The following is a 13,650-nucleotide window of genomic DNA, read 5'->3' on the forward strand; positions in this document are numbered from 1 at the left end:
CTCTGGAACGTTTATCAAAGGATCTTTTGTTATCAGGAGAGTAAAACAGGGAAATCTGCAGAGAAATCCCAGTCGGTCTTTTGGTTCTTCTGCTGTTGGTTGGTGTCGTGTGCTCTGCTCTGCCCTGCCCTTCTGCTTCCAAAAAACTTTGGCCTTCGTAGCAATAGATTTTCATCTTAGGGACTCTGACACCGTAGCGCTCGGTTGAGACTAGAGCACTAGACTTACTAGTGCTCTAGTCTGAAAAATCTTTCTAAAGAGCATCTGAGGCCTCCGATTATTATATTGTATGCCTGTTATGTTGTTTGTTGATGCATGTTGTGATGTATCTTTGTTCGTACTTTTATTACAAATATATATTAGATACAGACCAGCAATTGCCTGCAAGTATTGTGTGCTTTTTGCATCTAAATATCTCATCTGTCTTAGACGCAATATCTGATAGAGAAATTGCCACGACACTGCCTTCAGCATTTCTCTGGAAAATCCACCATTGTGAGCATAGGAGCACCATTGTTTGGCAGTCTTATTACTCGAAAAGCCGGTGACAATACACATTGGTGGAGTAGATAAGGAGCAAGAACTGCTCTGATGGACAGACTCTGATAGAGGATTCAGCCTCTATCTCATATCCAACGCCGTAACAGTAACTCGTGGGTCGTGATGTATGAAGCGAAAGGCAGATAGAGAAACAAGCCATTAAGCTAAGCAACCATGCAAGAACTTTCTAATTTTTTTACTGCTGCATCAATATTAATTAGTTTCCCCGCTCTTAATTGAAATTCAATTGTCGCACATTTGCATTATTGTGTCACATCAGCAAGACAAATATCACCATGAAAGACAAACTGCCGTTTGTCAATAAGGTCAGTGTGCTCAGTGGAGCCTAATTTGTTCTGGTTCGTTCAATGGAACTGTTTTCTTTCCACTTAATTGAAATATGAGGAGCGGAATGAAAAAGGCTCTGTTGGAATTTACTAAATCTTGTTCTGTGCATAATCGTACAGCTTCCATCCTAATGGCTCCAGAGTTGACTTACAAGCGAGACAAAGCGTGCAGGAGCTGGTGATGGCGGCCAAGGTGTTTGTAGCCACACATTCGTAAAGTCCGGCATCTTTCTGGTTGGTCTTCATGATCACAAGCAGCTGCCTGCCGTCTGGATGAGAGATCAGGCTGATCCTGTTATCCACCTCCACTGCTTTCCTATCTGTAAAGGTGGGGGGGAACACAGAACTTCAGGGGCTATACAGGTACCACTCACTATTCCTGTGGGAAAAAGTCTCATTTAGGACAGCAATTCCCATATGCCAGACCCATGAGTACAGGGCCTTGAAATATTTCCAGAAAATAAAAAAAATATATGATAACTTAGACTATATGAGTCATGTTATTTCCTCCAACAAATAGACATAAAATCTATCAATATTAAACTAAACCACTATAAATTAAGCACTGTAAATGCATGTGTCTTGGCACTACTTTTGTGTTTGTTTAAATGTCAGGTGACTTTTCTTGTGATTCTTTAATAAATTAAATAAATAATGAATATTTTATTTCATTGTTGAAGGGAGCCTTCATTACTGGGGCTTTAATTGTTGTGAATATGACACATAAACCATCTTGAAAGGTGTGCAAAATTATTATTAATTATCATCCAAAATTATGGATCATAAAATTAAGGCATTCAAATTGACTACCAGTCCTCCAAATCTTTTTTATGTAAATGCCTGTCCTTGGAACAAAAAAGGTTGGGAATCACTGATTTAGGAGATAAATAAGTCAATGTGCCCCATGTACTGCCATTTACTTGTTACCTAGAATATCATTTTACCCTACCCTTCATCCATGTGATTTTGGGAGGCGGGCAGCCAGCTGGAAGGCAGCTGAGAGTGACAGGATCCCCCTCCAATAAGACGTGGTCTTTCAGCTTGATGTGAAACACTGGGGGAAAGTCTGAGGAGGTGCGACTCTGCCTCTGTTTGGCGGTCAAGGCGTTGTCGTCTTTGGGGATGGAAGAAGGCTCTGAAAGCTCCGGTTGTGACGGCGATTTGTCCTTTTTGCCCCTGGTCAAACCCCAGCGGTCCCAGCGAGACCGCCGGTCACCCTCCGGAGTGCGGCAGGGTTTCTTCTCGGAGTTAATGCTGGAAGCGGACTCAAAGGACTCTTTGGATGCGGCGGCCGTGCCCGTCTGCTGGGCCAGCTGGTTCTCAGGGATGCCCATCTCCTTGAGACCCCGGCTCTCGGACTGGGTATGGCGATGGCGTGTGACAAGAGGGGTTCTCTTCCCCTCCAACTGCGTCTCTGTCCCCCCACTCCTCTCTTCTGACTGACTGCGGATCTTAGAGGCAAATACAGACTCTTTGTTCTCAAACTTCTTCTTTATCGCCAGGACCGGGGAATCGCTGACCGTCTTTAGATCTTTCTGGACACCGTCACCATCGGGGCGCCTCTTGACCTCTTTTTCCTTCCACTCCTCTGACTGGGCTCTGATTTTGGCCGAGATCCCCGCTACCTTGGACTCAAACTTGCGCCGCATGGCCAAAACGGACGACTCTTCTACTTTGCTTGGTTCTTTCTCACTGAGGCACCTCTGCGGTGCTCCAGCGTGCTCCAGCTCCTTCGTTTCCAGAGACTTACTGCGGCCAAAAGCCCAGGCCTTCCTCTGTTTACTGGCCGAAGACTCCGGCGCCTTCTCTTCTCGCACCTCGACCGGTTTCTCCATTTTCTTATCGACAGACGAGGAGCGCTTGGCCCGCATGGAGAACCTCCCGATGAGACTCAGACCCTCTTTCTCCACTTCCCGCAGATCCGCAACCGATTTGGACCTCTCCTCCAAGCCCTTGGCCACCATCTCCAGAGGGGCGCCCCTCGGCCCGGGACGGTACACCTCCTCCCCCTCGCCGGCCTGCAGGCCCGGCACGGAGGATCTCTCCTCCGATTTGTTCCGGGTCAGTTTGCGTAGACCGCGCGTCAGCGAGGACTCGCGTTTCTTGAACCTGGCCTGGAACACCTCTTCAGAGTCTATGTCTTTGATGTCGGTTCTGAGCAGAGGCTGTTGAGGGGTGGTGAGGTCGGCGGTCGCCACTTTGGCAAACACTGCGGGGTGTTCTGGTAACAAAGGGCCGAGTTCGCCGTCTTTGGTTAAGGAAGCAGTGGAACCCCCGGAAACTATGGCTTGGTCGGGGTCTGGTTCCGTCGACGGGCCGACGAACGCCTGCATGACACTCGCATATGCAGACGTCGGTTTAGTGGGTGTAGTTGTAGCAGCAGGAGATTCATGCTTGGACGTTTCCTTCTTCATTTCCAGGTAACCTCTCGGTTCTTCCTCTTCATCACCTCTCCAAATGACAATCCTTGGCCCCATTGTCAAGATTGACTTATTGGACGATTGCAAACTCATGGGCCGGTCTTCCTCTTCGGCGGACTCTGTGCTGTGTTTGGTCCCTCTCTCTCTCTGTTCGTCCGCTTTAGTAGTCTTTTCCCCTACGATTGGCTTCCCTTCCAGGTTTTTGGTTTGCGGTTCCTGTTGGTCCGCTCTCCCGGGGGTCCTTGTGTCCTCTGACGCCGAGGCCTGTGAAGCGTCGAGCCACGTTGGCTCCTCCAGCACCGACATCGAGGTGGCTTCTACAAGCTTCTTCGGCTCTATGCTGCCCTGTTTCGCCGACGGGATCTCCAGGGGGGCTCCGTACCTCCGGTGCAGGGGAATGGGCTCGGAGTCGCCCTGGGTGAAGGAGCTGCTCTTCCTGAACACCCTGGTCCTCGGCGTCTCTTCCGTGGCCGCCTCCGAGGACACCGCCCTCGTGAGCACCGGCGGCGCCGCCCGTGACCTCCTGGGGTTCCGGTCCAGGGACCCGGTCCTCCTTTCCCCATCGTCCATGCCGAGCGTCTCGAACAGGGGCCCCCGCAGGCCGCTCATCTTCTTGTCCCCGCCGCCCCCCCTCAGGAGCCGCTGCCTCATAAGCTCTAGCTTCAGGGCGTAGTCGTCCTGGCTCAGCTTGGACGCCCCGGGACTCGTGCTGCGGCTGGGAAGCTCCATGGAGACGGCCTTCTTCAGGCTCTTCTGGCTGGCCGCATCTCGAGGTTCTACGTCGTCACCCCCCACTTCCGGGGCCATCTGGAGGAGTAGGGCGGAGTCGGCCGAGCTGCCCCTCCGCATGGTCGCTCGTCTCGCCCTGGTCTGCGAGTCATCGGGGGCCTCCACACTCGAGCCCTTTTGGAGGGGAGCTCGCCTCGGTTTCCCCTCTTTATGCTCGGCAGAAACATCCTCCTCTTCTTCTTGGTCTTTGTCCTCTGTGCCGCTGTTGTTGGCTCCTCCCCCGACCCTCCCGGCGGCCAGCCACCGGTGGTCGCTCGACTGGGCCCCCTCCACGCTGCTCCACCCCGATCCGTCGGCGGCGTCCTCGTCGCCGGGGATTTCGTTCAGGGAGACCCTGGAGCCGGAGAAGACCATAGAGAGTGGCATGGGGATGAAGGGCAGCTCATCCACATCTTCATCCGAGTCGTCGGAGGATGAGGAGGCCGGCAGCGTGCCATCCTTACGGAACTGGCCGACGGCGATGGACACGTGCGTGAAGGAGTCGTCCAGGAGCTCCGCGATGGTCCGCATCGACATCTTGGATTTGTAGCTGATCAGAGAACGCTGCATCGGAGACGGAAAAGCGCGAGTAAATGTAAAACAATATGGATTTTTTATGATGATACTGATTCTAGCAAGTAGCCTGGCTCCACCCGCCTACATACTTAAACACGCCGCTCAATTTTCATTTCCCTTCAGTAATACGTCTGGGTTTGCGGTATATTCGCGGGTTTTCTGCAATGACTTAACAATGACGTAACAATGTAACAATGACGTTGAGGTTGTGCGCTAGTTTGAGTTGTAGACAAACGTTAGTGATTGGTTATGGCAGATCCAGAGTGGCACTGGGCAGATCCAATAGTTTTAAACTCCAACATACACCCGCCTTCAAGTGAGTTCAACGTTTGTCAATGGAGAGAGGCCAGACTCTTTGTGCAGATGAAATGAAGTATGATGCCGCGTTCCAATATCCATACTATCCGTACTTACTAGCCTAAGTTTGAGTACGTAGGGCGTTCCGATTCAGATGGGGCGAAAATAAGTGTACTGAAAGGACCCGGATGGTGTACTCAAAACGGTCAAATCGCGAACTTTTCGCACTCAACGGCAGCCATCTTAGCTACGTAGCAGAAGAGGGCGGAGCCAGGCTGAGCCAAAGTCGGTGCATTTTCCACATAGCCTGCATTAATAGTCATTTTGTAGCTTTTATAGCTTTTTATAACAGCTAGGCGTAAAGAATTCACAGTTCAAAGCGGGATGTTTATTGCGGGGGAGAAGCCGCGGCGGCAGTCGTGATCGTAATTTCCGGTTATTGCAACACAGAGTATTCGATTTGGAACAACACTGACATCAGAAAATTAGCGCACTTAGTGATTGCGGATAGTGTACTTGGTTTAAGTGTATTCATGGAAGTATGGATATCGGAACACGGCAAGAGAGTCTGGTAGGACCAGGCTAGCTAGCAAGTACTCAAAGCTTGCTTTTGATCATCAATAGCTTGACCGTCATACAATATATTGAACATGGCGATGTTTTTTTGGTTCAGTTTGTCCTACCTGCCAACGTCTTCGAGAGATGACTTGTTTCAGCATCGCTGTGTTGATGTTTTTGTTGTTGGAGGACTGTGTTGCAAAATATGGAAAGAAAAAATGAGAAGTTATTTACAGCATGTTCCCAAAAGCGGGATTAGAGGGGAACCACCACACTCTGCTTTTTCCTAATATTAGAGAGTAAACCGCTACATATGCCTGTTTTGAAAAAATCCGGAACTGCATCACCTTTTCAGTGAAAACATCGGATGAACACCATTTTTCCAAATCGGTGCAATTGAGACTGAATATCGCGGCATGACGCCGATTGTTCCACACCACAGGTATGAAGCAGTGCTCTTCTATATTAGATAGCAGCCGAGTGTGGCGGCTCCCCTAAAGTTGTTGGCTGTTGTGTCCCAAACTCATAATGTACCTTAAACCAAGGATGTCGCAGGCACTCCACTGCGGTGGGTCGCCTGTAAGGGGGAAAGAATATATCTTATTTCCCACACCTAAATAATCTAGAAATTATATATATTGTTGTAATTCGAATTCTTAGATCTTTAACCAATTTCTCCTCAAGACCCCTGGAGGCTATGTGTTTTCTAAGGTGTACAATACAACAGATACATTTGTTTAAGTAACCATTATAATTTCAGGGGAATTAGGGTCCAGAGGGCTGTCTTTCTGACAGTACGCTTACTTCCTTCTTTTATTTACACTTCCTCTTTGGTGACTCTCTGCATGTGCAGAGCACGTTAAAGGATAGAATCTATTCTAGTCTAAAAAACAATCCACCACAACCACTCCCGAACGGGAGCGTGAGGGGAGAGGAACGTACAGCCGGTCCGCCACCAGCAGCTTGATGACAAATCCCTTGGCCTCCTTGCAGAGGCCGGAGAACATGGCCTCCTCGAATGCCACGTTGTAGCCGCGCACGTTGAGCGCCGTGGCGCGGTCGTTCTCGCCGGCAAACGGCGACACGCCCGTCAGACTGAAACACACGCGACACGGTGGCTGTGAGGCTTGGGGCAAACATGAGACTCGTGTCAAACCTGACCTGAGTCTCATGATGGTTTCCTTGTTTGGCGGACGGCTTGGTCAGGAACGTCTCTCAGGAATGTGGTGGACACTTTACCGGTAAAACCGATTTCACTTAATGGGTTTTACCTCAACGGTCAATAACACCAAAATGTACCACTACTACCACTTGATACCTCTATGAGGATATATATTTTAATATTAGATTTGCCTTCTCCTTCTTATTTAAAATGTTTATTGATATTTTATTCTCATTACTTATTATTGCTTCCTCACTGCCCTTCTGCTGTGATGCCCAAATTCACATATTTTCTTAATTTCTTTAAGATATCCTTAAGGTGCGAACACACCAAGCGCGTACCTCGCGTACCATGTACGCGCGTAACGCAGCTAAAATGTTGCTTGACCATTTTGTGTCAAAAATGGTCAGATACGCGCGTACGCATACGCGCGTAGATGAGACCGCCCAAACCCCCCCCCCCCCCCAGCCTGTGGCTGCGCTGGATTTAGGAGTCCGAGGAAGGAAACCCAAACGCCGCTGTGTTTGGGTGGATGATAGAGCTTGGATCGGGTTAGATTAAATAATCTCGGATATAAATAACAATAATCGGGTTAAATAACTTCACATGGTGTGTCTGGTGTGTTTCCAGCATTCGTAGTGTTGATCAGCAGAGAAATAGTCCGCCAAGACGTTGAGGTTGCTTAGCAATCAGAGACTCTGTCCATGCAAGTGAACGGAGCGTTCACTCTTCGTCATAACTATCAAACCAAACATCCTTCACATTCACCGAGCGACCATTATGAAAGTAAAATGCAAATTTCTCGCTAGAAATGTTTCCATAAACGCATTTAATGGCGTAACTATGTTACTATTTCCACTCAGAATAAAGAAAGTTGCCGGCCGTGGCTGCCATGGACATGGCTGCGCTGGAGTCCGAGGTAGGAAACCCAAACGCCGTCGTGTTTGGGTGATAGAGTTTAGATCGGATTAGATTAAATAATCTCGGATATAAATAACAATAATCGGGTTAAATAACTTCACATGGTGTGTCTGGTGTGTTTCCAGCATTCGTAGTGTTGATCAGCAGATATATAGTCCGCCAAGACGTTGAGGTTGCTTAGTAACCAGAGACTCTGTCCATGCAAGTGAACGGAGCGTTCCCTCTTCGTCATAACTATCAAACCAAACATCCTTCACATTCACCGAGCGAACATTATGAAAGTAAAATGCACATTTCTCGCTAAAAATGTTTTCATAAAAGCATTTAATGGCGTAACTATGTTACTATTTCCACACAGAATAAAGAAAGATGTCGGCCGTATGCTTCTGTCCAAGCTCACTACTCTCTGCCAGTGACGTCGGGTCAAGCTCAACGCTGATTGGCTATTGCAGCGCGTATGAGCGTAAAAAGTTCAATTTTTTGAACTCCTCGCGTACGCGCGTATATGTACGCGCGTATATGTACACGCGTATATATACGCGCGTATATATACGCGCGTATATATACGCGCGTATATATACGCGCCTCATACGCCCCTAACGCGAGTAAAATGTTGCTTATACGCATGTAACGCGTGTACGCGTCTCATACGCGCGTAAACCAATGGTTCCCTATGGAAAAATTGCCGATTTTATACGCGTCGTACGCGAGTAACGCGCTTGGTGTGTTCGCACCTTTAGACTTATTGAATCTTATCTTAAGTGACAATCAACACAGACAAGAGCAATGAATATTTAGCAAAATAATCACAGACGTGGGTGGTGATACACAATATGTTGAGACACATTTCTGTATAGGTCATACATAAAACATGAAAACCACTTACCAGAGATAGGTTATCACACCGACGGGCCTAGAGAGAGAGAGAGAGAGAGAGAGAGAGAGAGAGAGAGAGAGAGAGAGAGAGAGAGAGAGAGGGAGATAGAGAGAGGAATGGAGAGCCAGAGCGAGAGAAAGAGGGAGATGGAGAGGTAGCAAGAATGCGAGGAAGAGAGAGAGAGAGAGAGAGAGAGAGAGAGAAAGAAGAGGAAGAGAGGAAGAGAAAAAGGGATAGATAAAAAGAGAGGGATAGAGAAAGAGAGAGTGAGAAAAAGACCAAGGAAGAGGGAGAGAAATGGACAGAGTGAGAAAGAAAGAGAGAGGGGGATGGACAAAGAGGGGTTAGAGAGGGAGAGAGAGGAAGGGTAGAGAGACGGAGAAAGAGAGGCAAAACGGGGGACATGATAAACCATTATAGAGAGCAGATTAACAGCACATTAAAGGTCATGTTTGATATGTCTGTGGTAGTTATGTTCTTAAAGCGGCGGGGCCAACCGCTCGAGCAGGTGTGCACAGTTGGCAGCTCACCAGATGTCTGTTGCCGTGGAGACGGGGGTTTGGTTGACGATCTCCGGGGCGACGTATTCAGGCGTTCCGTATCGGCAGTAGTGCTGTCCGGGCGACTCTACTTTCAGCGCGCTGCCGAAGTCCACTATGCGGATCTGCTCGCTGCCCGGCGCGGCCATCACAATGTTCTCTGGCTGTGGGAGAAAGTGAACATACAGAAATAAGTTATTGTTTTGTTTTGTTTAGTTTTTTTATTTATTTGATTTTATTAGTACATTTTTCCTGTCAAAAATGGTGCAGAAGTGTGATGCGGTTTATGTCTCTGGAACGTATTAATGTAGCTCGAGTGTAGCTACTTTATTTTATCGGTTGTATTTTATATACCTAATAAGCATATTCCGGTGTTAGTATTCAGCCGAGACCCTGAATAAAAATATAATTAGCTTCCATAGGAATACTGTTTGACAGTTTACTTTTTATAACTATTTAGTCATCGAGCAGACGCTGTTATCCAAAGGGACTTGGCGTTAGGGGAGCTTTGCTCAAGGGCTGCTACCGGTTGCGTAACATAAGGTCTTCTGCCCATGAGTCTGCGGTAATGAGTGCACCTTCACGTCCAGGTGAGCGATGTCTTTCTGGTGCAGATAGCCCAGGCCTTCCAGGATCTGCCACACACTGGAACGGATCTGCAGGGAAACGAAAACACAATTATTTTAAATTAACTAAATGTATCGTAGCAAACACTTTTCTTCAAAGCTCGCTCCCCCTTCCACCCCTCCTACTGATTGTATGTTGTACATCCTGGCACTGAATTTAAGCACTTATTGCATGTCGTACTTAGTTATCATACTTGTGTCGCATCTTATCCTTTGTTAGCCTTAGTTATGTATGGGGAATGGGTTAACCTAATGATTGTTAATGCTTGTTTCTTGGTTCGACATATGTACTTGTTGTAAGTCGCTTTGGAAAAAAGCGTCTGCTAAATGCCCTAAATGTAATTGTAAAGCTCTTCACAGTGAATTCGGATTCATGTGATTAAGGTGCAGGTGGTGGGTCAGGGGGCATCTTGCTCTAGTGGGATTCAGGTGAGGGTGCGGACATTGGGGAATGAACCCAGTATCTTTTGGTTTGTTAATCCTAATAATTATAAATCATGATAGCTCATTGATTTTAATAAAGAGTGCTTTTCAATGTATCCCCCACTCTTACACAGTGAGGGTGGGGGATACATCCCTCTACCGGTGACGTGTTTGCCATGAGTATGGCGGACCCCAGGGGTAACCGGGAGTAACCAGGGGGGTCCCACAAACGTCTCAACACTGACCTCCGACTCAGTGACCGTGGTCTTTCGGGCCAGCCTGTCCACGAGTTCTTCATGACATCTTTTTGTGGCAAAAGAAACCAGTTTAGGAAAAAAAGATTTTGGGAAATATTTCAGGCCTCGACTCGGCATTGTGGTGTGGGCGACCCCCCCCCCCCTCCCACCATCCCTACCCTCCTTCCCCTCTCTCCCCTCCTGAGGCTATGAATTATATACAGGAGGAGGAGGATTCGCCCACACACCTCTCTCCTTCTCTCTCTCTCCCCGTCTATCTATCTCTCTCTCCCTCCCTCCTCTCAGTCTCTCCCTCTCTCTCCCCATCCATCTCCCTCTCCCTCTTTCTCTCTCCCTTCCTCTCGCTCCCCATCTATCTCTCTCTCTCCCTCTTTCTTTCTCTCTCCCTCTCCTTCCCCCTCCCCTTTGATGTCTCTTCCTCCCTCCCCTCTCCCTCCCTTTTGATGTCTCTCTCTCTCTCCCTCCCTCTCTTTCTCCCCCTCTAATTCCACAGATCTGGGATGAGTCAGAGCTCTGGTTGGTTCCCCTGCCGCCCCCAGAGGCAGTGGGACACGTCAGGGATAACCAAACAGACGTCTTCTATCTGCTGTTCCTGGGAGGCAGAAGCTGTCCCTGTTTCAGAAGCAGTGAGCTGGGTGTGGTAGTACGTGGGTGGGTGAACTGTGAATCCTCATCACTGTGTTACAGACAGGCTACAGACAGATGTTAGGATGTCGGGCCTTGAGGGGAGATTGATGTAGATATTTTTAACAGATTGGATGTTAACAGATTTTATTAGATTGGATGTTGTGATTACATTTTTCGGTTTTGGACTACATTTTACCTGCAAGAATAGTCGGATTAGTCTTAAATAGTCAGAGATTATGAAACATTTGTGTATTGTTTCTATGTTTTACCAAGCCTAAAGACATATGGTGCAGACATCACAAAAGCCCTTAAGAATAGTCAGATTAGTTTAACAAGAAGGATTTAGAAATATTTGTGAATGAGTATTTCGTTCTTGGGAGGAAGAGGACATCTTGGTTGCAACATGGTCTCACAGGAATCCGTGAAATGACTACGGTCGGACGCTTAACTCGAAATCCGTGGCCACATCACGGAAACACGCCGATATCCGTGTGAGCCACGGAATAACAGTGTAATTTACTTGCATTGGAGCAAATTCCGTGGCCACATCACAGACAATTGAAGTGATTCCGTCAGACCACCACGGATTTTGAGTTAAGCCCCCGCTGTGGTCAAATGTGGCACACACACAGATTGAACAACCCGGTATCACGCAATTGCGTGCTCCTGCGCACGAACGTTAATCTATTGAAGCGTGTTCCCGAGCACGATAGTCCGACTTTTTGCGTGTTACACAAAACGAAATGTAAACCAATGCATTCTGAATGGGAGTGTTCTAAGACAATTAACGTGCTCCACAAAACGGTACGAGAGAGAGAGAAAGAGAGAGCGGGAGGGACAGAGAGAGAGAGAGAGCGAGAGAGAGAGAGAGAGAGAGCGAGAGAGAGGCTTCAGAAAGGGTGTGCGCAGATAGTACAGTGCACCCTAGTTATGTTTATGCCAAAACCTATATATATAATTAGGCTGTGGAAATTGCAATAAGTTAAGAACACAACTTCGCACGTTGAGCACACAGCCGTGTGACTCGTTTATTTTGTAAAAAAGAAAACCGGAAAACAAAGCGTGCTGAAGGTAAACAAATCCAGCATGGTCTGTGACGTCATGAGACGCACGTAATCCTTAGGGACCGCGATCCCTGAACCACCAAGAACGTAAATGACGTGCAGTAAACAACAACACAATTGAAAGAACAACACATAACGAAATACTGTAGGTGAATTATGTTACGGTCACTACAAGGCTATAATTATATTATTTAGCGTATAATGAGACAATCTATAGCCAAATTGTCGAAGATGCCCGAGAATCTTCGGGGATATCAGCATGGGAAATCGGCGAATCAGACCCATGAATAGGGGGGGGGGGGGGGGACACGTTAGTTGAAGGGGGGGGGGGGGGGGGGACACGTTTGTTGAGGGGGGGGGAGACACGTTTGTAGAGGGGGGGGAACGCTCGACAACGAGAGTTGGTTTTTATTGAACGCTCGACAACGAGAGTTGGTTTTTATTGAACGAGACTTCAACACGGAACAGCTGCACGGAACGATGGTCACGTCACTCTCGGTGACGGTGTCGACAATAATGAACACACGAACAATGTTAATAGAACAACACACAACCACATAACATCCCGAACCCATTAACCCCACTTAATCCTAACAACAAAACAAGTTAACAAAAGCCCCATTTGTCAACTGAGAACCCCGATTCCCAGAATCCCCCGCGGCTCCGGAACACGGCGTAGCTTATATTAATCTTTATTATCTGAATGGGAAATGCAATATTTTAGGACAGATACACCATTAAACGCGTTTCTAATGACATTTCTAGCGAGAAATGTACATTTTCCTTACATAATCTTCAGTCAGTGAATGTGTATGATCTTTATTAATCTTTATTATCTGAATGGGAAATGCAATATTTTAGGACAGATACACCATTAAACGCGTTTCTAATGACTTTTCTAGCGAGAAATGTACATTTTCCTTACATAATCTTCAGTCAGTGAATGTGTATGATCTTTATTAATCTTTATTATCTGAATGGGAAATGCAATATTTTAGGACCGATTCACCGTTAAACGTGTTTCTAATAACATTTCTAGCGAGAAATATACTTTTTAATTGCATAATCTTCAGTCAGTGATTGTGTCTGATCTTCAGTTTTATAGTTATTAGGATTTGATCGGCTCGCTCGCATGTTTCAACGACGTCAGGTTGCTTTCGCTAAACGAGCAGCTCACGTGCTTCCTGCGTTTGTGTTATTAAACTGTTACTTTATGTAACTTTTAATGATATCATCTTGTTAGAAACACGTATATCTGAGAGCCAACCCAGTCGCCAAAAGCATACGTTGACAGTGTACTTTTCGTGAACACTGGATTACGTCGCATTTCAACATAAAATAGCGTGTTATACACACACACACACACACGCACGCACACGCACAGACACACACACACAAGCACACACAAGCACACACGCACACGGTGCATTTCGCTGCTAAAACAACAACAAAAAAATATTCCCTCAAATATTATTACTTTCAAAACGTATCATTTTTTATTTGGGATGCTTCTAGGACATTTTGGGTGGATTTTGAACGGTATGTGGGGGGCAAGTTTTTTTGCAGGACCTGGCAACCCTGCGCTGTTGCCCGAGATCTGGATCCACCCCGGCGTGGTGCCGTCTCCTTTTGACCTTTTGACCCCAGA

The 13,650-nt window shown here is 47.2% G+C and overlaps 1 protein-coding gene across 1 annotated transcript in view; it reads right to left on the bottom strand.

Annotated features, from left to right (window-relative positions):
* Positions 1–13,650, bottom strand: part of spega (striated muscle enriched protein kinase a) — a 102,336-nt gene that overhangs the window by 39,205 nt on the left and 49,481 nt on the right. The window contains exons 20-28 of the mRNA XM_056588368.1: positions 10,300–10,357; positions 9,584–9,661; positions 8,997–9,169; positions 8,476–8,502; positions 6,449–6,601; positions 6,041–6,083; positions 5,632–5,697; positions 1,837–4,639; positions 1,040–1,207 (exon numbers count right to left, since the gene is read on the bottom strand). Coding sequence (XP_056444343.1) covers positions 1,040–1,207; positions 1,837–4,639; positions 5,632–5,697; positions 6,041–6,083; positions 6,449–6,601; positions 8,476–8,502; positions 8,997–9,169; positions 9,584–9,661; positions 10,300–10,357 — 3,569 coding nt within the window. The remainder of the gene's footprint in view (positions 1–1,039; positions 1,208–1,836; positions 4,640–5,631; positions 5,698–6,040; positions 6,084–6,448; positions 6,602–8,475; positions 8,503–8,996; positions 9,170–9,583; positions 9,662–10,299; positions 10,358–13,650) is intronic.

The sequence above is a fragment of the Gadus chalcogrammus genome, chromosome 4 (assembly GCF_026213295.1).
Source record: "Gadus chalcogrammus isolate NIFS_2021 chromosome 4, NIFS_Gcha_1.0, whole genome shotgun sequence".
NCBI lineage: Eukaryota > Metazoa > Chordata > Actinopteri > Gadiformes > Gadidae > Gadus > Gadus chalcogrammus.